At 32.7% G+C, this 27261-nt stretch overlaps 5 protein-coding genes across 9 annotated transcripts; 3 read left to right on the top strand and 2 right to left on the bottom strand.

Moving 5' to 3' along the window:
- The first annotated feature begins 294 nt into the window (after positions 1-294).
- On the top strand, positions 295-4888 carry LOC115891659 (protein tramtrack, beta isoform-like). Its single transcript, XM_030912200.1, has 4 exons — positions 295-557; positions 2083-2256; positions 2435-2675; positions 4336-4888. The coding sequence occupies exons 1-4, from the start codon at positions 309-311 to the stop codon at positions 4638-4640; spliced, it is 969 nt and encodes a 322-aa protein (XP_030768060.1). The 5' UTR covers positions 295-308; the 3' UTR covers positions 4641-4888.
- Positions 4889-5214: 326 nt separating this feature from the next.
- LOC115891658 (protein phosphatase 1 regulatory subunit 7-like) lies at positions 5215-7112 on the bottom strand. The gene is made up of 5 exons (XM_030912199.1): positions 6950-7112; positions 6609-6891; positions 6390-6552; positions 6031-6339; positions 5215-5975 (listed from the first exon to the last, which is right to left on the bottom strand). The coding sequence occupies exons 1-5, from the start codon at positions 6990-6992 to the stop codon at positions 5802-5804; spliced, it is 972 nt and encodes a 323-aa protein (XP_030768059.1). The 5' UTR covers positions 6993-7112; the 3' UTR covers positions 5215-5801.
- Positions 7113-7333: 221 nt separating this feature from the next.
- Positions 7334-13994, top strand: LOC115891657 (eukaryotic translation initiation factor 5A). Of its 4 annotated transcripts, none has more exons than XM_030912195.1 (4): positions 7334-7416; positions 7901-8136; positions 8834-9072; positions 13467-13994. In XM_030912195.1, exons 2-4 carry the CDS (start codon positions 7935-7937, stop codon positions 13506-13508), a joined length of 483 nt encoding a protein of 160 aa, XP_030768055.1. In that variant the 5' UTR covers positions 7334-7416; positions 7901-7934; the 3' UTR covers positions 13509-13994. The 4 variants fall into 4 exon arrangements, with proteins under 4 accessions (XP_030768055.1, XP_030768057.1, XP_030768058.1 ...); XM_030912197.1 differs by lacking the exon at positions 7334-7416 and adding an exon at positions 7428-7520; XM_030912198.1 differs by lacking the exon at positions 7334-7416 and adding an exon at positions 7462-7491.
- Positions 13995-14664: 670 nt separating this feature from the next.
- Positions 14665-15918, top strand: LOC115891656 (zinc finger protein 510-like). 2 transcript variants are annotated; one of them, XM_030912192.1, is made up of 4 exons: positions 14665-14757; positions 14845-15035; positions 15098-15292; positions 15343-15918. In XM_030912192.1, the coding sequence occupies exons 2-4, from the start codon at positions 14877-14879 to the stop codon at positions 15718-15720; spliced, it is 732 nt and encodes a 243-aa protein (XP_030768052.1). In that variant the 5' UTR covers positions 14665-14757; positions 14845-14876; the 3' UTR covers positions 15721-15918. The 2 variants fall into 2 exon arrangements, with proteins under 2 accessions (XP_030768052.1, XP_030768053.1); XM_030912193.1 differs by having other exon boundaries at positions 14684-15035.
- LOC115891654 (protein lin-54 homolog) lies at positions 15911-27231 on the bottom strand. The gene is made up of 10 exons (XM_030912188.1): positions 27115-27231; positions 26727-26846; positions 26347-26601; positions 25599-26290; positions 24252-24374; positions 23965-24193; positions 21929-22208; positions 21239-21350; positions 18702-18913; positions 15911-16566 (listed from the first exon to the last, which is right to left on the bottom strand). Exons 1-10 carry the CDS (start codon positions 27131-27133, stop codon positions 16365-16367), a joined length of 2244 nt encoding a protein of 747 aa, XP_030768048.1. The 5' UTR covers positions 27134-27231; the 3' UTR covers positions 15911-16364.
- Between the last annotated feature and the right edge of the window lie 30 nt (positions 27232-27261).

Genomic DNA, 27261 nt, shown 5'->3' with positions numbered 1-27261 from the left:
CACAATATAAATAAATGAAAAACTGTAAAAATGAATCCCGGGATTTCAAGCTCGAAAATCGGAATTCCGGGATTAAATGCTCTAGTTAAAACCGAGCAAAATAACCGAAGTGTATGATTCACTTTAAATAAAACCGATATAAATAATTCAATTAAATAAATTGAGAAAATAGATAAATATAAACACACAGGTATTATTCTTAATTTAGTCAAAAAGCGAAAAAATCCCATTTAAAACGAATTACGAAATTTTCTGGCACCTGTTTGTTCTCCAGGAACCGCTATTATTAGCGAGCCTGGATAACATTGATGCGGCCGTCGTCCCAGTACGCCGGTTTTTCCCTTATCATGCACACTGACCACCACGTGAACGCCGCGATGACTGACCAGTTCGTGCTCAAGTGGCACTACCACGAGACCACGCTCATCCAGAACCTGCCCTACTTGCTGGAGAACGACATCCTGAGCGACGTGACCATTTCCGTTGGCGCCCAGCACATCAAGGCGCACAAAATCATACTCGCGATGTGTAGCGTCTATTTTCTTCAGCTATTCCAGGTAAGCGCAAGTTTGCTTGTTTTTGTGAGAAAAAAATACGAATGAGTCGATGGGACTTGGGGCTAAAAATATTTCCCAGCTCGCAGAGTTTGGTGTATTTTTAGCTGTCCAGTAAGCGGTTTTAGGGTTATTTTTGACCGTGCTGATTTTAATTTTCGCTTGTTTTGATGTCTAGCGGTCGAATACAAACTAAGAGACATAAAATTAAGAAACTGTTTTAATACAAATATTTTATTTTTGTATTTTTTGTCTGTATATCTCTAAGGCCTTGTCTACACATAACGTTTTACCTGTCAGTCTTACCGTTTTACCTGCTCAGGCAAAACGTGTCATGTAAAACATTGTGTTGACTAAAAACGGGCCGATTTACTTGAAATAAATTAAGACGGGAGACAGACTAGAGAATTGAGATCATTCAGATAAAACAACGATATTTGGTATGTTAGTGTATGACATAAAATAGGATTGATTGACATATCCAATTGTTTTTGGTCACTTCCTGTTTCACGGGAAATGACTACAACTTTTGATTTTTAAATGGCACCCTCGCCTCGGTATATTTCTACTTTATTCCATAGAAAATGACACTCTGAGTAAGTTGACGTTTCATATGTCAACTTTTGATATTTTCGCATATGGTTTATTTGAAATTGTAGTATACGGTTCATAACGACAACTTGATTCGAAATACCAAGTGTGTTGTACCAAATTATTCGTAAAAAAATGCTTTTTCCAAATATGCTAATGAGCCACCCTCGTTCCATTTGAAAAAATTGAGATATGATTAAAAATACGATTTGGGCATCTTTTAACCGGCCAGGACAAGACACGAAAAACATTTGACGATCAAAACTATTTTTGCAAGGCTCCTTGATTAAAAATTAGTGTTCTTAACACAGCCATGGCACTGATTGACATTTAAAATACGTTTTTTAAAGCGAAAATGTCAAAAGTTGACATATGATATGTCATTCTATTCAGAGTGTCATTTTCTATAGAATAAAGATATATATAAATAAGGTATTTTACTTTGAAAATTTCCAAAAAAAATGATTTTTTGCTTAAATTTTGAGAACAACTGGATTTTTTTCTGGGTTTTCTTTCTTGTAAATTCTACTACCTACGTTGCCATATTATGAAGATATTATGTTTTTTAACTAAAAATTTAAAAGAATCTAAAAATTTTTCCAAAAAATATTCAATTTTTGAAAAACCCGAAAAACCTCGTAGACGTGTTTTTGGGGTCGAAATATATTACTCCTAAAAATGTTTGCACTTATTTAAGACTCACCCGTAGACGGTGGCATTTTTAGAGGTTGCAACAGAATATATAATTTTTCTTAAAAATCTATAGTATAATTTCTTCAAGATAAAAACGTATAATTAAATAGTAAACCAAATACAATTTTATAATTTTTTGGCAATTTATAATTTTCATGGAACTTTTTTTTAGTCAGAAATTTAGTCTAAATTAAGAATTTTATGGCAAGCCCATTTTTTATATATTTTTATTCTTCTTATGTAGGAGATGAAACATACACAACATCCAGTTGTGGTTCTACACAACGCGAGTATAGAAGATGTGAGGGCCATGCTAGCCTTTATATACAGGGGTCAGTGTGTAGTCTCTAAAGACCAACTTCCGAACCTGCTGTCTGTAGCCAAACTCCTCAAAATCCAAGGACTTTGCGACATGAAAGTAAGCCACTATTCGTCTTTTTTTAGTTGATCTTCTTCAATGTAGTCAGTCTCTTCAATAAGACAATATATGACAGTGTCATATGTTTTATAATTCTGCAGTAAAGTTTCTTTCTAAATTCTACAGTAAAGAAGATATATACCTATATACTTTTAATAACTATGTATTTTATTATTAGGTACCTGAAAAAGACGTATCTGCCGAAAGCATTCCATCTAGCGACCGATCGAGTACCAAAAGAACTGAACCAGTACCAGACGCTACCTCATTAGAGGAACCATCCGAAAGTAGTTCGTATGTACCCAGCAGTATTACATTCAAACGGCACAGTAGCGGCTACAGTACAGCCATCAATTTATCGACAGATAGTAAACGACCGAGACTATCATCATCTCCAACGTGGGAGAAAAACCAACGAGGTAAAATGACTAAAAAAACTGTAACCAAAGAGGTCAAATGACCAACCAACTTAATTGTTTATAGCGATGGTTTGTAGCATTCTGCAGGTTGTTGCGCTCGCACTCTCTTAGCAGATGATTAAGGTCCTTATTACCACAGATCATATAGATTATAAACTTTGTTTTTTCTTTATAGTTTTTCGTGGTTCCAATTTTCGGAATCGGGCACTAGTTAGGTTACTAGTTTGCGCACATAGCACGCCCACTTATGGCCTCTAAAATTGTGCACAGCGCTTGACCGGCACAGTTATTAGAGAGATATCGGAAAACCGAATAGCGTCATGCAGTATTTACGCGTACCTTATCATGGTTACGATACGATATGCGCGAGTCAATTTTTAACGCAACACCCGCTAATAACGTTACCGCCTGACGTAATTTGCGGATCAATTACACCAAGCGCTGTCACAGAATATACACCATACAGAAGCGACAAAGAGCTTTGAATAGCATTGGTCAAATGGGAACTAATTGCGTGACGTCACGTTTGACATCCGTGCGCCTTGAACAGCATTTCACACTGAAAGAAAATTGTTAGATTTTAATAGAAAATGATGAAAGGCAGGTTTATTTAATTTTTAAAAACTAGAGGGATTTAAATCAGTATTTTTATTTAGAATTAAAAATAAATAAATAATTATGAAATATATTTTTTAGTCTTTTATGCATAATATCTAGAAATAATTATACCTGCGGTCGTGAATTTTTTTTTGGTGTATAATTCTTTGACGTCACGTTTGACAGTTAACCAGCACTGCCCCCTCCTAAAAATTTTGAAGCAAATCTCTTTGTCGCTTCTGTATGGTGTATATTTTGTGGCGCTGTTTCTAAATAACGTTTAAAAATTGCTTAAATGGGCATGTGCGGGTACATTTGACACCCGGGGCCGGCCGGCGAGCGGCGAGATCTTTTATTTTATGTTATGTTTGAATTATTACTTTAGTTTTATTAGGTAATTTGATATTTAAGTAGCTGAGATAAGTTTTAATTAAATAAATATGGCCCAAAATATGGATTCTACCTCTTCCAATATTAAAGAACCTATAAAGAGGCTTAGGTTTACAGCAGATGACGACTTAGCCCTTCTAAGAGAATTTGTTGCTTGTTGCCCTAAACCCACTGGCAGACGTTGAACAATGAAGCACTGGAAATAAGCACTTTAGCCCTTTAGTTTTAAAATATCTAGTAAACAAAACAATTTCAAAAAATTCAAAGTTAGGTTAAGTTTAAATAGCGGACGCGGACGCGACGCGAACAGAATTTTTTCCGATCGGATAACTATAAATGAAGAGAGTTAATACCACCTCATGTAAAGGAAATAACACCTGGCCTTATTAACGCCCATGCACGCTATTCGGTTTAGCTCTATTACGCTGTTTATTGTTATTTTACGCGAGTTTATTTTTACGCACAGGAAATTTTACTCGTTTGCACATCGTCATAAAAAACAATTTTCGTACCACGAATTAGGGATAAGATTTTTATCTGTATACATATAGTATACCTAATCTGTGTTATTACTAGCCTTATAGAAGTATGGCTTTTATATTGTGTGACTGAATCGCCTCCAGTTGGTGAGAATGTCAGTCATTGCAAGTCATTTTTTTTTGTCTGTTATTAGTAACGCCAGAAAACACAAGTCCGTGCACCCCCGAGGACGTAGTACCTTCGTATCCCATTCCATCCGCAAAGAAGCAGGCCAGTCCCAAGGATACTTCAGAGACTTGCAAGTGTTTTCTTTGCGGCAAGTACCTGAGCAACCAGTACAACTTGAGGGTGCACATGGAGACGCACGAGGAAGCCTATCACGCCTGCCAATCGTGTCCTCACGTGTCTCGAAGCCGAGACGCCTTGCGAAAACACGTTTCTTACCGACATCCCGAAGAGTACCTCACGAGAAAACGAAAAAAGACCGACAACATATAGTAATTTTTCGGAAATTTTTAAATTTTACCGACTTATCGACTTTTTACAGTGTCTCGCTTAGAAAAAGACACTTTTTGAGACTGCCTGAATGACTTTAGACATCAAGTCAATGAAATGAGTCGTTTCTTGACCTTATTTTTGGTTGTTAACCAAAAAGAATACCTAGTATGTCTTTCTAAAGAGAATGACAAGCCTGAAAGAATTAAAAGAAATAGATAGATATATTTAAATAAAAAATTGTTTCTTAACTTGTGTGTTTTATTTAAAACTTGTGTATATACATTTAAATATACACTATTGCATTCTTCTATATACATATACCATACAATCAAAAAAAAAACGGCGTCAAAGACGGCTGGGGAATGCCGATCAATGATAATTTTGGCGGGGTCAAGCCCTAGACGCCATGACTTGGCCCTGACTCTTCGTTATTTTTTAATAGCACTTACTGCCAGTTGGCTTTAAGAAGGTTGTCAATTATTTTTATTTTGAGTGAAAACAATTTTTAAATTGTGTAGTTTAAAATTGAAGAAAAAAAATAATTTTCCAATACTTATCTAAATAAAACAGTCTATTTTTATCATTTTATTTATTCTTAGTTTTGACAGATATATTACAGATTATTCTAACTCCGAATTATATCTATTATTGATTTATTTAGTAATAAAAATATAAATAAAAAAATTAAATGCTGCCCTAACAACTTGCTACTTACAAAATAATCTTTGATGAATATTCCCATTAGTATCTATTTGTACAATCTCTCAACATATAGTTTTATTACCCACTTAAGAAGTAGTTAATTTTATTAAGATGTTTTTGAAACAAATGATTAATAAAATAAACATGACACTTTTAAATTCAAATCCTTTGTTCGAATCTATAATATATGAAATTAAGGAATAATTATTCTATTATTCTCACAAAAAATAAGCATATAAGTATTTACAAAAAAAACAAGTCTAGATACTTCTTAGACTAAGTCTAGATATTTCTTCTATCACATAAATGTACAGATTTTTTGTTAGTGCAAAGCTATAGATAAACTTTCACACTTTGTGAAGTTGTCGTGTGACAATAAATATTAAAATATATATGGAATACTTGGGTGACGTTAATGACAAAAAATTATAGGAAAATATGGAATACTTGCGTGACATTTTAACGACATAAAGTAGCATCAATTTGTTCCAAGGAAGGAGCAATCAGCTTTAACTTTCTTCTGTACATTGGATCCTCTGCGACCGGGTTTCGCTCCAAATATACTGTAGCAAGCTTTTTATTGGCTGACAAGTTATTTACAGTGTTCCAGTCATTAACTTTATTATCATTTAACTGCAAAATAGGAAATAAATAACCAAAAAGAAAATTAATTTCAACAAAATTTTACCCAAAACTCTGTCAAGTTTTCTAAAGCATCAATATTCTCTATAGCAGTGATTTGATTTTGTGCTAGGTCCAATGTTTCTAAATTTTTAAGTTCACTTAAATTTTCAATTTTTGTTATACCATTTTCAGAGAGATACAGTTCTGTAAGTTCGGAGAATTTGTCTAAATTCTCAATGTTTGTTAACCTATTGCTTTGTAAACTTAGACAAGTCAGTTTTTCAAGATGACTCAAGTTTTCAATTTTGGTAATTTTGTTTTTTCCCAAAAACAAAGATTTCAGTTCAACCAAGCCTTCTAGATTTTCAATTTCCTAATATAAAACAAATTAAAAAAGACTAAAGCAAAGTAAATTAATGTTACCCTTAATTTATTATCGCCAAGTTCCAATAAAGTTAATTTACTCAGATGGCTTAAGTTTTGAATTTTTGATATTTTGTTAGATGACAGGAACAGTTTATCTAAATTTAACAGATTATCCAATCCTTCAATTTCACGTATTCTGTTAAAAGATAAATCCAGTATTCTAAAAGTAATTTATCATTATTTAATTGAAGAACATCTACTATTTTTACTCCATACTCTAAATTTACTAATGCATCAAGACCTTCAATTACTGTAATTTGATTATCATAAAGTTCCAATTCCTTTAGAGTGGTTAATGTACTCAAATTTTCAATTTTTGTGATAAAGTTCCATCTCAAATACAACCTTTCGATTTGTGTTAACGGTTCCAAGTTTTGAAGCTTAAGGATCCTGGCATGATTTAAATCTAGTTCTAAAGTATCTGGATCAATTATGTCGATATCGTTAACAGTAGTAGGAGGATTTGCAGTCTCTTGAGGAACTTCATCTCCCTCGTTATCTAAAAAAAAATAAATGAAATGGGCAAGCCCACCTCAACCTTTAAAAATATACGATACCTTGGCTTTCTGTACTAAGAGTTACTTTATTTAGAACGGGCATTTTATCTTACTGCTAGAAAAAAGAATTTTATTGAGACTTTTCTAGATTTACAGGCAATTCACTAATTTAAATAAATATTCTTATATAATTATTTTTAGAACTGTCAAATTTTGTCGTTAACCAAAGATTTAATTGTTCATTTGAACTACAAATGTTTGAAAATGACAAACGACCTACTCCTCTAATTTTATATGAATAAATCAAATTTACATTGAAATTAATATTTTAAATACACATATTTTTATTGTAATACGTTTCTTTAATGTATCCAGTTAATAATTTAAATATTATTTTGTTTTGTAGCAAATTTAGAAACTATATTTTAAATTTCCCGCCGTATTCGGCGCTAGTGTCGCTTGTCGTTAATTTTTATTCGCGCGTGCGTCTTCAATTTCTTTTGGATTAGTTTCCATCTTGATCACATGTGAGTATATATTTTTTTTATAAATTCAATTTCAAATAAGAAATAAATATAGTGTATGCTGTGATATAATTATCGGTAAACATTTATATTTTTAACTAAAAGTGGTAAGAGTCTTGACAATTCATTATCCATTCTCAAATCAAGTATTTCGGCCGTTTGACAGGGCATGATTTGGCTGTCCGTTCGCGCCATGTTGCCTCAATTGCAGAATTCCAAAGAGAAACTGAGTATTTCTCATTAATACGAAGCCGAAACATATAGTTTCACCGTTTATTACCACACACCAAGCGACCTAAGAGGGTTACTTTCATTAAAACCGTAAGAGTTTATTGTTTATCAGTGTAAATAAATGCGGCTTCTTTGTCGGCCACCATTCGGCCACATGCAGTTTTTGCCGCGTGTACATAAAGTATTCGGCGTATTTAGCCTGTAGGAAAATGCCCTTTCTTAGTCACTTTTAATGATATATGATTTTTATGTTTAGTTTTTCAAGTCTGCCACAACAAATCTAAACGACCATGGCTGATATCGAGGATACCCATTTCGAGACTGGAGACTCCGGTGCTTCTGCCACTTACCCCATGCAATGTTCTGCCCTACGTAAAAACGGATTCGTCATGCTGAAAGGAAGGCCATGTAAAATTGTAGAAATGTCCACTTCTAAAACTGGAAAGCACGGACATGCCAAAGTTCATTTGGTTGGAATTGATATTTTTTCAGGTAAATGACTTAAATTGTGTGTTTATTAATATACCTATTGATGCAGATGTTTAAAACAAATTTTCAGATATTTATTATAAATTAAGTTGGACTATAATGTTAGATATTCTGATAAACCAGTGATTTCTCACAATAAAAATGCTACTTTTTACAGGCTTTGAATGATTTGAAGATTATTAGTTTTTTAAACCCATTATTTGCAGATTTTTACATTAAGTAAGGTTATAATTAGAAGGATAATGAACTGGGATCATTGATCTTTTAGGCCTATTTAAAATTTAATTTGCAAATATATCTTGCTAATTGTCATAATGTGAAATATGTTTAATCAGCAAAGATATAGAAAAGGCACATGAAATGATCTTAAGTTAAAAGCATTTTGCCCCAATAAAAATGCATAAAAGGTTTTAAATTTCATAAACAGTGGTGAATTTAGGAAAAGATAATTTATTAATAATGATAATAAAATAATGAAGCAAAGGTTATCAATTTCAATTAAATTTTAATTTTATCTTCTCAAATTAGAAAACTCTTAAAATTTCTTAATTTAGAAGGTTAAAATTGTGACGATTTTTTTAATATACAATCAATATTTCTTAAGGTCTAGGCCATATTCAAATCATAAACAAATGTTTATATTTTAGATCAGAGATGAGATAGACATCTTAACAATTTTTTTTCTTGTTATCGATCATAGGCAAGAAGTATGAAGATATTTGCCCCTCTACACACAACATGGACGTGCCACATGTCAAGCGTGAAGACTACCAGTTGACCGACATATCCGATGACGGTTACCTGTCCCTCATGTCTGACAATGGTGATCTACGCGAAGACCTTAAGGTACCCGATGGTGATGTTGGGGCCTCCCTACGTACCGAATACGATGCCGGAAAAGATATATTATGTACCGTTTTGAAATCCTGTGGCGAAGAAGTAAGTGATGATATGACTGATTTTCTAATACCATATTATCAAAAAAAAACGGCGTCCAGTCGGCTTGGAAATGAATATCAATGACATTCCCCATATAATTTAACATGTAAAATGACAGCGATCTTCATTTCATAGCCATCACTGACGCCGTTTTTATTCGATCATACGGTACATTATGCATTGTTATACCCGTCTGTTAATTTTTTAATTCAAAACAGCAACAGTCTGACCTTACCAATGTCATGTTAATTCTAAAATAGTTCTTTATTGTTATTTTTTTAGATTTTGGGTGACTCAGTCATATGGGCTAAAAAAACTAGTTTTAAACATAAAAAGAACTACTACTACTGTTTTCACTTTTAAAAAACTAATATTTTGAATTGAAATGTTTATATAATGGACCCCAAGTTCTTCTATAAACAAAGTACATTTATTGTTGATACACTACTACATTTACAGTTCTAGAAATTTGGTTGATTCTACAGTTTACTGAAATTTAAATAAATAATGTTTAGAGTCATTTTTTATACAAATATTTGACTTGTTTTTTTTTTGGATGTACATTGTACCGTAGAAAAAAAACTGTGCTACAGTAGCCTTTAAATTGATGATCAATGATAATTTTAGTCTCATGTATGTCTTCTCTTAAAAGTTACAGATTTAAATTTAGAAAATATTTATTTTAAATAATGTAATCATGATAATCAGAGATAAAAGAGGAAATGTTAATTAGGGATGGGCATTTAATACCGTTTTTTACGTTTATATGTAAAATTAAGCGACATTTTCTTTGGCTGAAAGGAAAGGAGGTGGGGCCCCAAGAACGGTAAACTAATAGGATTGCTCATAAGACGTATGTTCGCCTCTTCCCGCGCTTCAGCTGACAGTTGTGACGTCATTGTAGTCCTTGTCATGATAGTGTGTATTCTAGTTGCCTATGATAAACTTATCAAAATAACAGCTGAGAAATTTTGAATTAATTATTTTGTCAATTTTAAATGTGAAAAAGGTGTTTTTAAAGTTTTTAGAGCTATAGAGTGTATAAATACGTTCATTTTGTGTTGTGGATTGTGACAAAGTGCTTACTAAGTGCTTACGATATTGTTTATTAATTATTTTAAAGCAAAATATGGAAGTACTCTAAAAAGATTGCCTGCAAAAGGTGCTGGGAACTGCTGTTCTTAAAAATGCATTACTCACAAGATAGCAATAATTACTTTGGAAATGGACACTTTAAACACTTTTTGGAATTTTTTCAATGAAAGCAGTTTAGATTTTGAAAGATTTTATAATTTTTGTAGATTCTGACTTTGACAAGAGAAAATTATTTCTGTTATTGTTTGGCGGTTGTTCTTGGCAACTGCTATAGTAGCGCCAGATCGCGTACAACGGTCGCGACCCAAAACAATTTCGCGAAATAAAATTTTGACGGGCATTCCCATCTAAATTTATTTCCTTTATCTATGGAATTTAGATACGTCAATTTGACTTACTGCTTCAGTAGCTCATCGGATGTTTGTGTCAATAAATAATTATTATAATCGCCTGTGACGTAAGTTTTTTGATATGCTCTATCCTTAATCGTTTTATTCAAAGTTTCAAGCCTATAAATTATTTTTTTCATTTGTCATTTTTGGATGTCGTCTATTGAAATCTTAAATTCTGTGTCATGAGTATGTCTCTGGATCATCTTTTCAAGAGGAAAAAATTTTTTGTTGACGTTTTGAGAAAAATGCTTCTTCTAAAATGGTTAATTCCACTATAGTTTTCCAAATTTATGTATAGAAATTTTTAGAGAAAAATAAAAAAATTATTTTTTTTATTTTGTCTTTTGTAAAATGATCCAGGTGATATTTATTATTATTTAGATTATAGTACCTATAATTAGATATAGCATTTAATTTAGAAGTAAAATATATCCAAATAAATAATATATTTATGAGAGTGACAGCTACTGTTTATAGGGCTTGTTTCTCTCTACAATTTCCTGTCTCACAATGTACCGTTTGTGTCGGGGAAGGGATCATAGTTTCATAGTTGTCCATTTTTGAAAAAAATCAGTACATGGATATTATTTCGTATATTTTTCATTTTATTGATTTTATGGAAAGCACTGTTCATTAAAATGTCGTATCCTATGTTATAGGGTTTGTTTCTCTCTAAAATTTCCTGTTTCACAATGTTCCGTTTGTGTCGGGGAAGGGATAATAGTTTCATAGTTGTCGATTTTCGAAAAAATCAGTACATGGATATTATTTCGTATATTTTTCATTTTATTGATTTTATGGAAAGCACTGTTCATTAAAATGTTGTATCCTATGTTATAGGGCTTGTTTCTCTCTACAATTTCCTGTCTCACAATGTACCGTTTGTGTCGGGGAAGGTATCATGGTTTCATAGTTGTCGATTTTCGAAAGAAATCAGTACATGTATAATATTATTTCGTATATTTTTCATTTTATTGATTTTATGGAAAGCACTGTTCATTAAAATGTTGTATCCTATGTTATATGGCTTGTTTCTCTCTACAATTTCCTGTTTCACAATATACCGTTTGTGTCCGGGAAGGGTTTATAGTTTCATAGTTGTCGATTTTCGAAAGAAATCAGTACATGTATATTATTTCGTATATTTTTCATTTTATTGATTTTATGGAAAGCACTGTTCATTAAAATGTTGTATCCTATGTTATAGGGCTTGTTTCTCTCTACAGTTTCCTGTCTCACAATGTACCGTTTGTATCCGGGAAGGGTAGGGACACAATGGATCTGTAAGGTCGAAGTGATTAACCCCCCTCCCACTCATTCTAAAAATTCTAAAATTCATTCATCCGGGAAGGGTTTATAGTTTCATAGTTGTCGATTTTCGAAAGAAATCAGTACATGTATATTATTTCGTATATTTTTCTTTTTATTGATTTTATGCAGAGCACTGTTCATTAAAATTGCTGTCCTCCATTCGCGAACTTCGAGTTCCGGGCTTTACGCCCTAGGGCTACTCGAGAACGGTTCTGAAAGGAGCTGTGCGCGATAGCCTAGTGCCTCCATATGGCGCGGAACAGTTCTGGAACTTTATGACTCAATTTGCTGTCCTCCATTCGCGAACTTCGAGTTCCGGGCTTTACGCCCTGGGGCTACTCGAGAACGGTTCTGAAAGGAGCTGTGCGCGATAGCCTCGTGCCGCCATATGGCGCGGAACAGTTCTGGAACTTTATGACTCAATAGAATGGAGTGAGAGTGTCGCATTCTTGAACAGTTCAGAGCTGCACAACTGCGTGAATGGAGGACAGTAAATGTTGTATCCTATGTTATAAGGCTTGTTTCTCTCTGCAATTTCCTGTCTCACAATGTACCGTTTGTGTCGGGGAAGGGATCATAGTTTCATAGTTGTCGATTTTCGAAAGAAATCAGTACATGTATATTATTTCGTATATTTTTCATTTTATTGGTTTTATGGAAAGCACTGTTCATTAAAATGTTGTATCCTATGTTATAGGGTTTGTCTCTCTCTATAATTTCCTGTCTCACAATGTACCGTTTTGTCGGGGAAGGGATCATAGTTTCATAGTTGTCGATTTTCGAAAGAAATCAGTACATGTATATTATTTCGTATATTTTTCATTTTATTGATTTTATGGAAAGCACTGTTCATTAAAATGTTGTATCCTATGTTATAGGGCTTGTTTCTCTCTACAATTTCCTGTCTCACAATGTACCGTTTGTGTCGGGGAAGGGATCATAGGTTCATAGTTGTCGATTTTCGAAAGAAATCAGTACATGTATATTATTTCGTATATTTTTCATTTTATTGATTTTATGGAAAGCACTGTTCATTAAAATGTTGTATCCTATGTTATAGGGCTTGTTTCTCTCTACAATTTCCTGTTTCACAATGTACAGTACGTCTGTCCGTTCTGTAGCTACGGGGTATCCGTGAGAGGGGAAACGATATTCTCTCGATGTTTTTCGTAAAAAATTAGACGACGCGTCCCATCAATAAAAATTCGACAAATTTGCAAGTGGCCAATAAAATGAGTGGGCGGAGCGATTTGCGGTGACGTACTCCTCAAGTCGACGTATAAAATATATTACTGTTAATTTAAATGTTTTTTGTCAGCATTCCTTTCATAGACACAGATCCAGCAGACGTACTGTACCGTTTGTGTCCGGGAACGGTTTATAGTTTCATAGTTGTCCATTTTCCAAAGAAATCAGTACATGTATATGATTTCGTATATTTTTCATTTTATTGATTTAATGTAATATGACAGAAAGTCAAAAGTAGATTGTCCTTTTCTATCATTTTATTTGTATTTCGTCTGTCAAAACCGTATAATAGCTCGCTGGATAAAGTATAGTAATATTTTTCTAATCTACAGTTTTTTTGATTTTCAGGTAGTTATTGCAGTTAAGACAAATACCGCTCTGGACAAATAATGTCGTGCTAAACGGGGGAGGATTAGTTACAGCAAGAATAACGTGAACGTATTATCTACCAAGTCCAGAGGTCCTCTCTCCTTTTCAATAAGCTACTCTTTATATTTGTATTGGACCAGTTGTAACAGCTTAAACTGTAAACTTCTAACACCGTATAGGCTAAAAGAGTAAAAAAAAACGTCGATACGATGTTGAATTCTACAAACAAAACAAAAAAATCCTGTACTTTTATTTGTTGGCAAATTTTTTTGCGACAACTATAATGTTCAATAAATATAATTTAATTTTAACTCTATGTAAATTTTTTTAAAAAACATTTTTTTTACCGTCTATGGAAACACCACATTCTGCGAGCCCGTAGTAACTTTATTTCCGCATAATATATTTTTTTCCGTGTTTCTTTGGATGATTTGAACAATGTCGCAGAATAGGGTGATTCTATTCTAACTTGTTGACATAATTTAAATAAAATATAGCATTTTTAAAGACTTGTTTTGATATTGTTTAGAATAAGTTATTTTTAAAGAAAAAGAGATTAACCTTTTTGGTTGGTTAGCAATACCTTTTACTTGGAATTGGTTAAAAATATAAAATTCGATTTACATAATAGCCTTTTCATTCTTAATCCAATATTGATTTTGAAAAAAAAGTATTTAAGGATAATAGACCTCTTTATTTAAAAAAAAAATAGTATCAGTTTAATGGTTTTGAGGTTTCATTTAACAGAACATAAAATTCCCTATAACCTGCTATAACTGAAAAATATACCGTCACAGTGGCCTGTGAAATGGAAATTGGTTAATCATCCAACCAAAATTATAGATTGTCATTTCCTGGGCTACTGTAGCGCTGTTTTTTCATTGTATGGTGCCGGATAATCGAAAGAACGGCGTCGAGTTGGCTTAGAAATAAAGATCGATGACCATAAAATGTTACAAACATAATGACAGCGATCTTCATTTCTAGGCCATCTCTGACACCGTTTCTTGTATTTTTAATTTCTCATTTAATATATCTTTTAATTTGGTATGCCCTTAATTTCTGCTCGTATTTGATATCTACTGCATTTAATTTGAAACTCTTTTTTAAATAATTTTCCAAAAATTGAAAGTGAAAACCACAGATGAAGGAAAAAGTGAAAACTTAAAAATCAATTTCACTCTTTTTGACATTTATTAAATGTCAAAAACACCAAAACAAAAATAAACCGAATGTTGTGTTGCCTTTTTTCTAGCAATTCTTCTAAAAAGTAATGTTTAAAATTACTAATAATTTAATTTCTCAAACAAATCAGACATATTTCAATGTTTTGATTGATATTTGCTCCTTGTTTTAGCTTTAACTCCCTTTTAAATATTCTAAATCAGCATGTATAACTTGAATCACAATATTTTTGGTAACGTTAAAATAGGACAATTTAATTATCCTTTGCCTAATTCGGGACATGTAGAAAGTCAGCAACCTACTTACGAGGAGTATCTATCACCTCAGTTATCGTTTGATGAGACACAAGATTTGAAACCTTTGGTATGATAGTTTCCAGTGTTTTAAAAGCTCAAAAGTTTTATTATATTCTCCATAATTAACAGGTCATTCAAGAGAATAATGAAATCGATCAATTGAATCCAAAAGTAAGAAAAAAGAAAACACAAATATGCAAGGAATGCAACAAAACACTTTCATCACCTTCGAGTTATTATGTCCACATGAAACAGCATTCGAATAGTAAACCATATAATTGTACACAATGCGATGCTGCTTTTTGTAGAAAGCCTTATCTAGAGGTAATTAAAGAACATTCCCAACCTATTTTCTTTATCAAAAATTGTTTAAGGTACACATGAGAGTCCATACAGGCGAAAGACCCTACGAATGTGAGACCTGCAAGAAGCGCTTTACTCAGAAATCAAGTCTAAACACTCATAAGCGAGGTCATACAGGTCTACGCCCTTATGCTTGTGGAATTTGTTTGAAGAGATTTACGGTAAAGGGTTATTTAACAGCACACCAATGGACGCATGTGTCGGACTGTGGTATTTCATGCAACGAATGTGAAATGACGTTCACAAATAAAAACCAGTACGCCCATCACATGCAAACGCACAATAAAAGGGTGTTTGAGTGTGGAGAATGTAAAAAGAGTTTTGCCAAACAGTCTTATCTAATCAGGCACGTCAATAGGGTGCATAAAAAGGGCACAGAAAACGACTAAAAGCACTGAACTAGTGAGTTATTCAAATTTGTAGGTTAGATTCGAGCAAAAATGTATTTAAGGTAATAGATCAAATCTGTATTAGTGTAGTAAGTCCTAAAATTTGTTATTTATTCGAAGATTTTTGTTCTATATACAAGCTTTATATGTTCCCCGTTTGTGTTTAAGTAATAAAAAAAAAACAATGTTGGATTTTTCTATACAATTTTAATTTTATATAACACAGTTGTCAAATCAATATATTATAGATACATATAAATAAAAAAAAATATTCTGCTAAAAAGTTTTGACCACACAAAATTTGGGGGTGGGAATATTTACCACCAAAAAAATATAACACCATTCCTGGGAGTTCAAAATTTGATAGAATATTACTTAAAAAATATACATTAAAAATTAAAAAACCTCTAACAAAAAATCATGTATATACGTGGTGTCCAAAGTTTCTCTTAATAATACTTTTTTACAAATTAAGTAATATTAATAATTATTGAAGGCAATTCGACTTATTTGCGAACAATATTCAGAACAATTAGAATTTAGGAAATAAGATGAACCTATGTTTAAACGGTAAAATCATACCTACCTATACACTATATACATGTCCATTGAAATTCACTAAAAAAGTCAGTCAAAACACTGTTCTAACAAAGTCGTTCAAACGACCGGCTACGGTTTAGGGAACAATGTATGATTTCGTTGAGGCAACCGCCGAATTCTTCGATTATTTGACGTTTGGTTTGTTCCTCGTCTTGCATGTTCGAATAAGCGTCTTCCGATGTGGTCAGCAAACACTGACATGTCGCTTCTATGACGTCTTCAGTTATGAAACTGATCGTTTGCTTTCTACAAAAGAAAAATATAAAATTTACATCAAAGATGTCCCATGAGGTTTCTCGTTAATGAGTAGTTTATTTATTTCCTGACATTGTCATTCGTTTTTGACAGTTCAGTTTTGTATAACGAGTTTTTGGTTTAAATAAATAGTGTTGTGATACTTTAAGCTTAAAAGTGTTTACTAACTGATCTTGAAGTCGAAAATTGTTCTAATAGCCGTAAAAAAATCATCGCAACTTTATTAGAATATTTTGGTTTGCGTTCCTTAAGTGCTGTTAAAGAAGGTGAGTTTTGTTGATGTAAATAATAACTGTTTATATATTTATAATTAATTTATTTTTGTTTCCTAAAATATTTTGATTAAAAGAAAATATGTAAAAGTGCGCAAAGTCAAGCTTAATCACGCTTGACTGGTACAACGTGACTAAAAGTTGATATGAACTATATACAGGGTATCCCAGATTGCAGTGCTTTAGAAGTTTCTAGAGAACTACAAGATTTTGATCGGAGATTTTTGGCACATTATTGTTTTTCAATGTTCTATTTATTAAAAATATTTTCAATATGGCGCACGGTGGGGTATTAGCATGAAAAAGGTGATCGAAATTCGAAAAAGCAAATGTGTTTAAGATTTCCCAAAAAAAGATAAATGATAAGTTAAATCATCTCTGCCATGAATGGCGTTGCTATGGGTGTGTTTAGTTGCATTCATTTGTTTCAACGAAACGTCAAAGTTGTTACTTCTCACAGATAAGAGGTAAATGGCTAAATTTTATGTTTAAAATTATAAATTGTTGTTGTTCTTGTGCTCTTTTTACGTTTATATTATTGTTTTGATTGAAAATTGCTCAGCAAGCTACAGGTATGTATTCTACAAAAACGTATTATTTATTTTGATATTCTCTATATTAACGATTTTTTTTTGCAACTAAAAGTTAGGCGTTCAGAAAATTTGATTAAATTTGTGACATTCTTATTATACTTAGAGATTTAGTTACGCATTTCAAAGAATTCAGCATATTGCCTATATACGTTTTACTTAGTAAACATTGGGCTTTCATACAGTAAAATAAAATACTGCGACTTTTTGCGACTTTGCTGATAAAATGAGAAAAACATTCTTGGTTTCCTCTAATTTGCCAATCAGTGATATACTAATGCGAGGTGTAAACCGCGATGGCATTGTTGTGTACAAAGCGATCGCATTAGTGCCATTAGCAGTATAGCACAATTTGGTATTAGTAGCGACTTTAGTGGTATGGGAATTGGTCGCGGATCAGTCGTAGCATTAGTTGTATTAGTTGCGATATTACTACTGGCATTAGTGGCATTGACCGTGGAAACACTGGAACAGTGATTTTTCTTTCTTTTTTTAGAATCGACGAATTATCATTTATTTTGTTCATATTATTACCTCTTTAATTGAAAATAGCAATAATTTATATAAGGTCTACATAAAAAAATGTCATCAACTATCTGTGTCAAATACCCCACTGTGTGGCGGCACGTTCGGAAATACCGGAAGTTGACAGCAACTTTCTTATTTTAAATAGGGACCCCCATTTTTTATTACATACTTCAATTCTCTGTAAAATTTTGTGAATTTTGATATCAAACACTCCATACCTAACATTAACTGTTTTCGAGAAAAAAAATACTTAAAATTTTTGGAGGAAAAAAACAGCCTTTCAAAAAAATGTGTATAGCCTAAACGTCAAATTTAGTGATTACCACAGTTACTGTGACATAAAGAGAAGACATGCAGCTATCTATTTCAAAAATTAAATTGTTCAAATGTCATATAATAATGGCGGTAGCTGTCATGGAATTGAGCAATTAAAAAATTATCATAAATCATTTTTTTCAAATGGAAACCCACTTTTTTTATTTCACTAGTGAAAATGTTTTTCAATTCGTTATTTTTTAACTATACATGTTCCTATACCTAAAATAAATCGTTTTTAAGTTATGTAAAATTAAGTTTGAAAACGTATATTTTTCTTGATTTTATCTAGCTTCCTTTGACATTAAGTGTCAAACAGTCAGACAATTTATTTCCATCTGTCAGAAAACGAATTATTTAAATTTTCTATATTATAAATACTGCCTAAAATCATTAAAAATTATCTCGGGGCCATCCTTACCTTGAACTCGACGGTTTTCTCGAGCTACGGGTAGGCAACAGGTATTCTGCGTCTTTGTAGTAAGGCAATATTTTTCGATAAACTTTCTGAGCCAGTAACTGATCGCTGATTCTCTGAGTGGTCGAGCTGGTTTCTAGCGTTTTTAATTCTATCGTGTCCTCGATATTTCGACATCCCACGCACTTGCAGTTGCTGGAACAAGCTATCTTCGCCTGAAATAGTCGGAAATGCAATAAGTACCTACCTGTTTAAAGCTTGATTTTCATGCGTCCGTTATCCGTTGATACGATGCACAGTGCTTCGTCCCATGGACACAAATCGAAAAAAAAGTTAAAATTTACTAATATCTGAATATGTAATTTGATACTTATAGCAATTTTCTACCATCCTGTATCCTGTATATTATTTTTCATAAACAGCGTTTTTTGTTAGCAATTATTTTCACTAAAAATAAATTTTGCGATCATTATCTCATCAGTGAAAAGAATAACATTCATAGTAGTTCTGTATATTATGGAGTTAAGCGGTACGTACTTAATTGAAAGTCACTATGGATATTGTTAAACAAGGTATATACTTTAAATTTATTTCTAAACAAGTTCGTGATTGTTTAGTTTTTATTTATTTTTTAAGATGATTCTTAAATGGGTATAAAAATTTTACGTTTTCAAACTTCAAAAAGGCATTTAAAAAAAACATATCAAAACATATCATATTTATTGAATATTTTTGTTGTCATATTCATACACTTTTAATTTTTGTATAGTTCACCTGCGTCTCCTTGCGACGAAGTTTATTTTATAATACTTTTCAGATGGAGTAAAATTGATAAGCAATGCCGATGTGGTTAATATTTGGCTTGATTATAGGGACAAGAACTCAAAATTATTTGTATTTCAAAAAATGTGTTCTTTATTAGATATTATTATTAGATATAACCAAACCACTTGTGCCTGAAAAAGCCCACTATGTTGGAGCGAAACGTCGCATAAAAAAAGTTTCCATCTTTCAATTTATTATAAAACCTTATACCCAAGAACAGGAAAAAATAATATATGGATATGGGTCTATTAAAGAGGTAACTATTAACATCCGAACCCCTCATACCAACAAAAAGAACAGTAACAACGCGAAAAAGTAACATATTAGAAAATGGTGTACAGAAATATCTTAACATGTGAGGATACTTCATCTACCTGTGATTTGGATACTATAAATTTGGAAGATTCTGTCAGCAGTGATTCTTCTGAATCAGAGTAGTTACGATCTATGCATTTTGTTGTCCTAAAGTAAATTTATAGTATCTTAAGTTTTTTTTTAATTAAATATAACATTAATATTTCTTTTTCATTAAAGAAAAAACATTTTTATCTTATATTAGGCTTATATTGTAGGAATCATGTTCTAATGTTATTTCAATTCTTTTTTATTACAGGGATTTATTTAATACTTACAACGTTTTCATACTATAAATTATTATTTTCTTAGATGGAACACAGCTCCAACATTTTTATTATTTATAAGATTTTTTTTCATAAACGTGGGCCTAAGAACATCATCATTTAGTACAATGAGAGTACTCATCATTTGTGTCAAATAAACCTAGTTGGAATAAATTGCTTACAATAAAAGAGAAGTTTTGCATTTTTGTCCTCTAGAGCCATATGTTCGAAGCACTGTGCGATGGTTCGACGGCGTTCTGATTGATCATAGCGTTTTCGCGCCACTTTTCATCCGTAATTTTTTTACTCCAGCCCGTCAACGGAGAAAGGTCGTACGATAACGGACCTTTTGACACTTTTTTGACAAGTGTAATCTAACCATAATAAAAATATAATAGTACAAGAGCTAGCAACGACGGGAAAACGAGAATTTTAAGAAAGCTGATTTTTTGCTATGCTCTCCTGACCAAAGTGCGGGCCGTCTGATTGCCGGTAGACTACTGCTGTTCACTACTGCGCATCACATCTGTACAGGGTATCCCATTTTCGTGTGTTTTATGGGATTTCTCGTTTATGAGTAGATACAGTGATACATATACAATGATGCGATTTTCACATTACTTTTTTATGAAACCAAATATGCTACACATATGTTTGTTCTAGCCTCCTTAGTTCCTGAAATACAGGGCGCATTTATGATGCGCAGCAGTGAACAGATGTTGAATACAGATATGATGCGCAGTAGTGAATGCAACGTCTACCGGCAGCCAGGCGGTCCGCACTCTGTTCAGGAGAGCATCACAAAAGATATATTAAAGAACCAGCTTTCTTAAAATTCTATCTCGAAAACGTTGCTAACTCTTAGACTATTAGTGAAACAGCGAAATCATTATGAAAATGAAAATAGAAAATGACACCAATAACAAGCAAATCGTACATCCGATGAACGGAGGCATGAAAATACAATAAATTTAAAAACTGCGTAATTTTCTAACCAATTGAAGTCTTTAAATTCAACCAATAAAATTAATATTTTATCATCAGATAACGGATGCATGAAAATCAAGCTTTTCGCTAGTAGAAATCGAAATTTACCTCGTAACATTCACAATAATTTTTCAAACAGCCGGATCTTTTACAGTTGCATCCCTTCGTATGTTTTCGCAGCACATCGCCTGTTGTATCTTTTGCTTTACCGATTTTAGGCCTAAAAACATCAAATTAAACAACATCAATAAAAATTAATCAATTTATCAAAATCATAGTACTCTTTGAATGTCATGTCAAAGGTCACCGAGACGCCGTTTTTAGGGTTCCGTACCCAAAGGGTAAAAACGGGAACCCTTTTACTAAGACTTCGCTGTCCGTCCGTCCGTCCGTCTGTCAAAAAGGCCTATCTTACGAACCGTGATAGCTAGACAGTTGAAATTTTTACAGATAATGTATCTATGTTGCCGCTATAAGAACAAATACTAAAAACAGAATTAAATAAATGTTTATAAATAAAAAAGTACTTTCACTAAACATTATCTTTTAAGTAAGAATTTTACATAGAATCTTTCAAGTCCTCGGTGGCCGCGTGGTTAAAGCGTTAGGACTTTACGCTGCTATGACGTTGGAGCCGTAGTAAGGCAGGTTCGAATCCTAGTCAAGGCGACTTTTTTTTTAATCGTTTTTTTTTAATTTTTACATATTTATTTTTACTTTTTACATATTTATTATTGATGAATACAATTTTTAGTAATGTGGTTCTTCATTTTTTTTCTATCGTACGGCGTTGCTTACCTGAAAGCGTTCGGATTGCGATCCATACAAGACCTTATCGCCATATTCCTGGTGTCTTCGTTCTCCAAGTTGTTGTAACAGTTCATGCAGTTGCAAAGGTAACAAAATTCTCCGTTGGCGAAACAGTCGCAGTACAATTTTAGGCATTGGGACTTGGTACAGTTGCACGGTTTTCGAGGTCTTATCCCATTGGCTATTCCGTTGATGGTTGCTCCGGTGGCCTGTTCGCTTGATGAGGCTTGTGAAACGTTTGTGGGAGACAGATTACTTTCCGACAATGCTATTTTAGTAAATAAAAAAATATATTTTTTTTTGGTAATGTTTAAGGTAACCAAAGTAGAAATTAGGATCGATGACATTTTAGAGGTAAAATTAATTTACTCAAATGTCTTAAGTACCATATACGATCGACAAAAAAAAACGGCATCAGATACGGCTAGGACCGATGATAATTTTGGCTAGGTCAAGCCCTAGACTTCGGTTACTTGGCCCGTACTTTTCTTTATTTCTTAGGGCTCAAACACACTGACGACCAGGTCGCACCGGCCAGGCCGCACCTACCTCTAAAACCATTAAATCAAATGAAATAGCGCACACTAACGTCCTGACCGTTCGTTGGTCGTTGCGACCAGGAGACTGCACGGAAATATTATTATTTTCTGCCGCTTGTTGCCGGTTTTCTTCCAAATTAATAATTTTTCAGATGAAATCCCTCAAATTCAAGGCACAATATTTTATTTTCTATAAGATATAGTGTTTTAGTGTAGTTTTTGCACACGTGCAGAAAATCCAAAGAAATAGTATACAGACTGGATCAAAGGTAAACTTAAATCTAATCCCTTTTTTTTTATCAAGGGTCGATTCTAGTAAAAACATTTTTATATAACATACCTACTCTATTTATAGTTGGTATGATACCTGTTATTATACCTTTGAGTTTTGATATTTAAAAAATAAAAAAAATAATATTTCAAGTTTTTACCACTTGTTTTTTTTATTAAATTAGTTTTTTTAGTTGTATTGTAGTCATGTACAAGGAGGACAACTGTATTTTAAATATGATATTTAATTTAACGTTTTTCAAACAGGGTTCATTAGACTATATTTCTACTAGGTACATTATTTTGAAAAAAAATTAAGAAAGTAACTTAAACATTCATAAAAATAGAAGTAATTACAGTTGTAGATTCTTCGTTATATTGTAAACATTGAAATAACTGGAAGCTAAACTTTCTACCTGCTTATATTTAGAGCCAGTGTCTGACCATCTTTTTTTACGATGGCCCTAATATGTTTACTTCCAAAGTCGATAAGGGCGCCATATCAGTAGAAAAAAGAAACAGAATATCTCCCTTTTTGTCGGTCGCGCGTACACAATGCTTTTTGTTTGTTGTGAATAGCAACTTCGCTTTTTAGTTAACTCGGATATTTTAACATTTCTGAAACAATATTTTCTAATTGGTAAAACGTAAAATTTCGTTAGATTTGACAACTCAGTTGAAACTGGTCGTTCATCTGGCCGCAGTTAAAAACGCAATACATCCGGCCAGCCGACGGCCAGGTCGTTGCGACCTGGTCGTCAGTGAGTTTGAGCCCTTAATGGCGCTTATTGGCTGCTGGCCTTAGAAGGTTATAATTTATTCTTATATGTATTTAGTAAAAACTTTGAATAAAAAGATTAAGGAAGGAGCATATCAAAAATCTTAATATCGACCGCGACGGGGTCCTAAAATGGCCAACTTAAATTCCGGTTTATCAGTGCCATTCTAATTTTATTAAAAACGTGTAAAAATATAATGTAGGGTGGACTTAATAATTTGTTGTTTTATTTTACGTTATGAATAAATGTTGTAGTTATTAAAATCGGTTAAAATTTTTTTTTGAACAGAACGTCAACGGTTTTTTCTTGCAGTGGCGAAATACCCATATAGGATTTTTTGGAGAGTTAGAAAAAAATCAAACCCTAAGCGAAATTAATAGATCGTAATTTCTCAGGTAATTTGACGCCGTTTTTTTTTCGATTTTACAATACTTACGCGGTGTCACCGGAGCTATAGGTTTAGGGATCGTAACTTCAACCGGCTTAGGCCTCGCCGTGGCAGGTTTGATGGGAGGAAGAGCAATTTTTGACACTTTGGCCTCGGGACCCACGTTGAGCTGCGTGAGATTGGTGGGTATATACCCGGCGGGTACCATGAAAACTTGAGCCGGTTTTGGGCTCGAATGTATCGACTTTGTCACTACCTTATTAGTGGTGAATACAGGCTAGAATATAGAAGTATTGGTAGTGTTTTTTTTAATTAACTATCATAGAATATAGTACCTTTAACTCTCCAACAGGTGATGTTACTATAGAAGAATTAGAAATGCCTTTGACGGGACTGACTGATGCGTTTGTGCTGGGTGACTCAGCTGAAGAAGCAGGTACCAATTTGATGTATTGCATCTGTTAAACACAATACAATTTTGAATTAACAAAAATTTATTTTTTTTAATTTTTTAAAAAAAACAAAATTGAAAAAAAATATTGGATTATTATTATATTTATATATTTTATTTTTCAGATAATAAAACGAGATTTGGTAGGTTAGTATATCTACATTATATAAAATGCTAATGTTTATCTGTGTCGTCTCTACTGAAGTAACGACTTGCTCTAGAAAGTTGCTTTTTTTACTAAAAGATAGTTAATTGGCTCTTCTAAACACTGTCATCGCCGGATTTTTTGTTTTTCATTTAATTTAAAAAAAATAAGTATTTTTTTTCCTGATGTATGTCGTGGCGGATGCTTAGTATTGTATAAATTAGGATTGACTGACGTATTCAATTGTTTTTGATCACTTCCTGTTTCACAGGAAATGCCTACAATTTTTAATGACACTCTGAATAGAATGACATATAATATGTCAACTTCTGACATTTTCGTTTAAAAAAATCGTATTTTAAATATCAATCCAGAGTGCCATGGCTGTGTTAAAAACACTAATTTTTAATCAAGGAACCTTGGAAAAATAGTTTTTCCTTGTCTGTTAAAAGACACCCAAATCATATTTATAATCATATCTCATTTTTTTTTCAAATAGAACAAGGGTGGCTCATTAGCATATTTGGAAAAAGCATTTTTTTACAAATAATTTGGTACCACATACTTGGTATTTAGAGTCAAGTTGTCGTTATGAACCGCATGTTACAATTTCAAATAAACCATATATGGAAATGCCAACAGTTGACATATGATATGTCAACTGTTGACACTGTCATTCTAATTAGAGGTGTCATTTTCTATTGATTTAAAAGTAGAAATATACCGAGGGTGCCATTTAAAAATCAAAAATTGTAGTCATTTCCGTTGAAACAGGAAGTGACCAAAAACAATTAAATATGTTAACTAATCCTAATTTATGTTATATACTTACATAGCAAATCTCGTTTTTTTATCTGAAAAAAATAAATAAGTTATAGTGGTGAACCACTTTTGAGATGTACCCGGTATTTGTCACCCTGTCTCTCATTAGTTGATTCAAAATCTGGTCACTTTAAACAATTATTTTAAGAAAAGAAAATTAAGAAAATCCATATCTTAAACTTAAAAGCAAAAATAACTTATGGTAATCTTTTTCAATTAACTAGTGGTTATATATTTTAATGCCATGAATCTGGTAATACTTACTCCTTTTCCAGGAACATTTATTTGATGAATTTGCCCGCCAGCTATCTGCGTACCCACTTGGATCAATTGGCCTGCCGGTACAAGCTGACCGCTACCGCCACCCTTAAAAATAATCCTCTGAGCACCCTTCCCTCCAGTTAGAGCACCGGCCGGTAGAATCTTTGCCGGCGACTTAATTTGTGTTAGAGAAATTGTTTTCGGACTCTTATTGGTAGATATCTGACTATGGCTACTTCTGGAAACCAACTTTATGGTTTTCGGTGGATTCTTATTGATCAAAACTGTTCTCTTTGCCCCGCCTGATGATCCTGTAGTGTGCAAGACCTTTGCCGAACTCAATAAACCCATTTCTTGAGCTTGCTGCAATGTAATTGTTTTGCTTTGAATTGGGGTGGCAGCAATTGTATTTCCGGAACTAGTTTGTACCAATTTGACATGCTGTGGAGCATCAGAACCCTTTTGGACCACAACAAATTGCTGACCAGGTTTGTCAACTGCGACAGATTTGACCAGAGTTTTCGGGCCAGAACTGGTAATTATTTTTTTCATTACCATTTGTTTTCCCGATCCGACCGAAGCTGCAGTTACCTTTTTAGCAGGTTTGATAGTAATGGGACGGCCGAATGGATAATTTCCTAGATTAATTTCTTGTCCTTGATGATTAACAAGTTTAATTCCTTGATTTGTACCTCCTATAAATAAAAACCTTTTCTTTCTCTATTTTAATACATAAAAAGCATACAATTACCTGGAACTATAATTAGTGGCTGTCCACTAACAGATTTAAAAGCTATTGGAACTTGTTCAGGCTTGGGTGCAATATTTAAAGGCCTTAGAGGTGGTATCACTGCTGCTGATTTATGTTCTCTATCGGGTGCATCTTCAAAACTTTCAGTCTCTTCAGATTGAATTTCAATTTCTTGTGGTTCAATTTCAGCTTCACTTTGAACTTCCTCTTCATGTTCTATTATGTCTTGTTGTGATCCAACTATTAATTCATGTTCTAGAAACCAAAATTTTATCCTCAAAAATTCCACTAAACAGAATTTATATTTATAAGATAATAAATTATTTTTTAACAGAATTTATTTCTTGAACATTTTTGTTTATTTAAATAATTTTACATACCTTCAGTCTCCATTGCTGTATCTAAAGTTAATTCATGGGATAACTCAGTTATTTTATCCATTTCAACATTATCTTCAAGTGCATTTTCATCTAGCATAGTCTCATCATGAACACAAACCTCTAAACATGATATAAACAAAATTGCTTAGTCTAGTAAAATAACTACTATTATCAAGTTCAAAACATGAAACAATAACTTTTAAATATAACTAAACTGAGTAATTTAAATGGTTTTTAAACAATTTCATTCAAATTTGGTGGCATAGCATTTCAAATGATTCAAAAATATGCCACGCCAAAAGACGCTTTAAATTTTAAGGCCCGAAAAACAACATAGCTACTAAAATATAATTTTGTAAATAATATATATTGTCTAAAGTTATCATACCTGGGACAGATGAGGACATTTTTACCACATTAGATTTAAAATTTTAAAAAAATAGACAAACATTTCAAAACAACAAAGTCAAATATGACAAGTCACGTGACATAGTTCACTAATGGCCGCCAACGCCAACGTACTAGCGTGAAAATT

This window comes from Sitophilus oryzae, unplaced genomic scaffold (assembly GCF_002938485.1).
Source record: "Sitophilus oryzae breed Bouriz unplaced genomic scaffold, Soryzae_2.0 scaffold_1189_pilon_pilon, whole genome shotgun sequence".
NCBI classification, from domain to species: domain Eukaryota; kingdom Metazoa; phylum Arthropoda; class Insecta; order Coleoptera; family Curculionidae; genus Sitophilus; species Sitophilus oryzae.
This window is presented reverse-complemented; position numbering and strand designations above follow the sequence as displayed.

Bases quoted from the DNA above. Each gene is read 5' to 3' on its own strand.
- LOC115891656 (XM_030912192.1), top strand. From the start codon at position 14,877: ATGTATAACTTGAATCACAATATTTTTGGTAACGTTAAAATAGGACAA. The intron at 15,036-15,097 runs GTATGATAGTTT...CATAATTAACAG, and splicing joins CACAAGATTTGAAACCTTTG to GTCATTCAAGAGAATAATGA. The intron at 15,293-15,342 runs GTAATTAAAGAA...AAATTGTTTAAG, and splicing joins GTAGAAAGCCTTATCTAGAG to GTACACATGAGAGTCCATAC.
- LOC115891654 (XM_030912188.1), bottom strand. The intron at 18,914-21,238 runs GTAAATTTCGAT...CGACTATTTCAG, and splicing joins ATTATTGTGAATGTTACGAG to GCGAAGATAGCTTGTTCCAG. The intron at 16,567-18,701 runs GTAAGGATGGCC...TTTCTTTTGTAG, and splicing joins AGAAAACCGTCGAGTTCAAG to AAAGCAAACGATCAGTTTCA.
- LOC115891657 (XM_030912195.1), top strand. From the start codon at position 7,935: ATGGCTGATATCGAGGATACCCATTTCGAGACTGGAGACTCCGGTGCT. The intron at 8,137-8,833 runs GTAAATGACTTA...TATCGATCATAG, and splicing joins TGGAATTGATATTTTTTCAG to GCAAGAAGTATGAAGATATT. The intron at 9,073-13,466 runs GTAAGTGATGAT...TTTGATTTTCAG, and splicing joins TGAAATCCTGTGGCGAAGAA to GTAGTTATTGCAGTTAAGAC.
- LOC115891658 (XM_030912199.1), bottom strand. From the start codon at position 6,992: ATGCCCGTTCTAAATAAAGTAACTCTTAGTACAGAAAGCCAAG. The intron at 6,340-6,389 runs GTAACATTAATT...GTTTTATATTAG, and splicing joins TTGGCGATAATAAATTAAGG to GAAATTGAAAATCTAGAAGG. The intron at 5,976-6,030 runs GTAAAATTTTGT...CCTATTTTGCAG, and splicing joins AAAACTTGACAGAGTTTTGG to TTAAATGATAATAAAGTTAA.
- LOC115891659 (XM_030912200.1), top strand. From the start codon at position 309: ATGCGGCCGTCGTCCCAGTACGCCGGTTTTTCCCTTATCATGCACACT. The intron at 558-2,082 runs GTAAGCGCAAGT...CTTCTTATGTAG, and splicing joins ATTTTCTTCAGCTATTCCAG to GAGATGAAACATACACAACA. The intron at 2,676-4,335 runs GTAAAATGACTA...GTCTGTTATTAG, and splicing joins GTGGGAGAAAAACCAACGAG to TAACGCCAGAAAACACAAGT.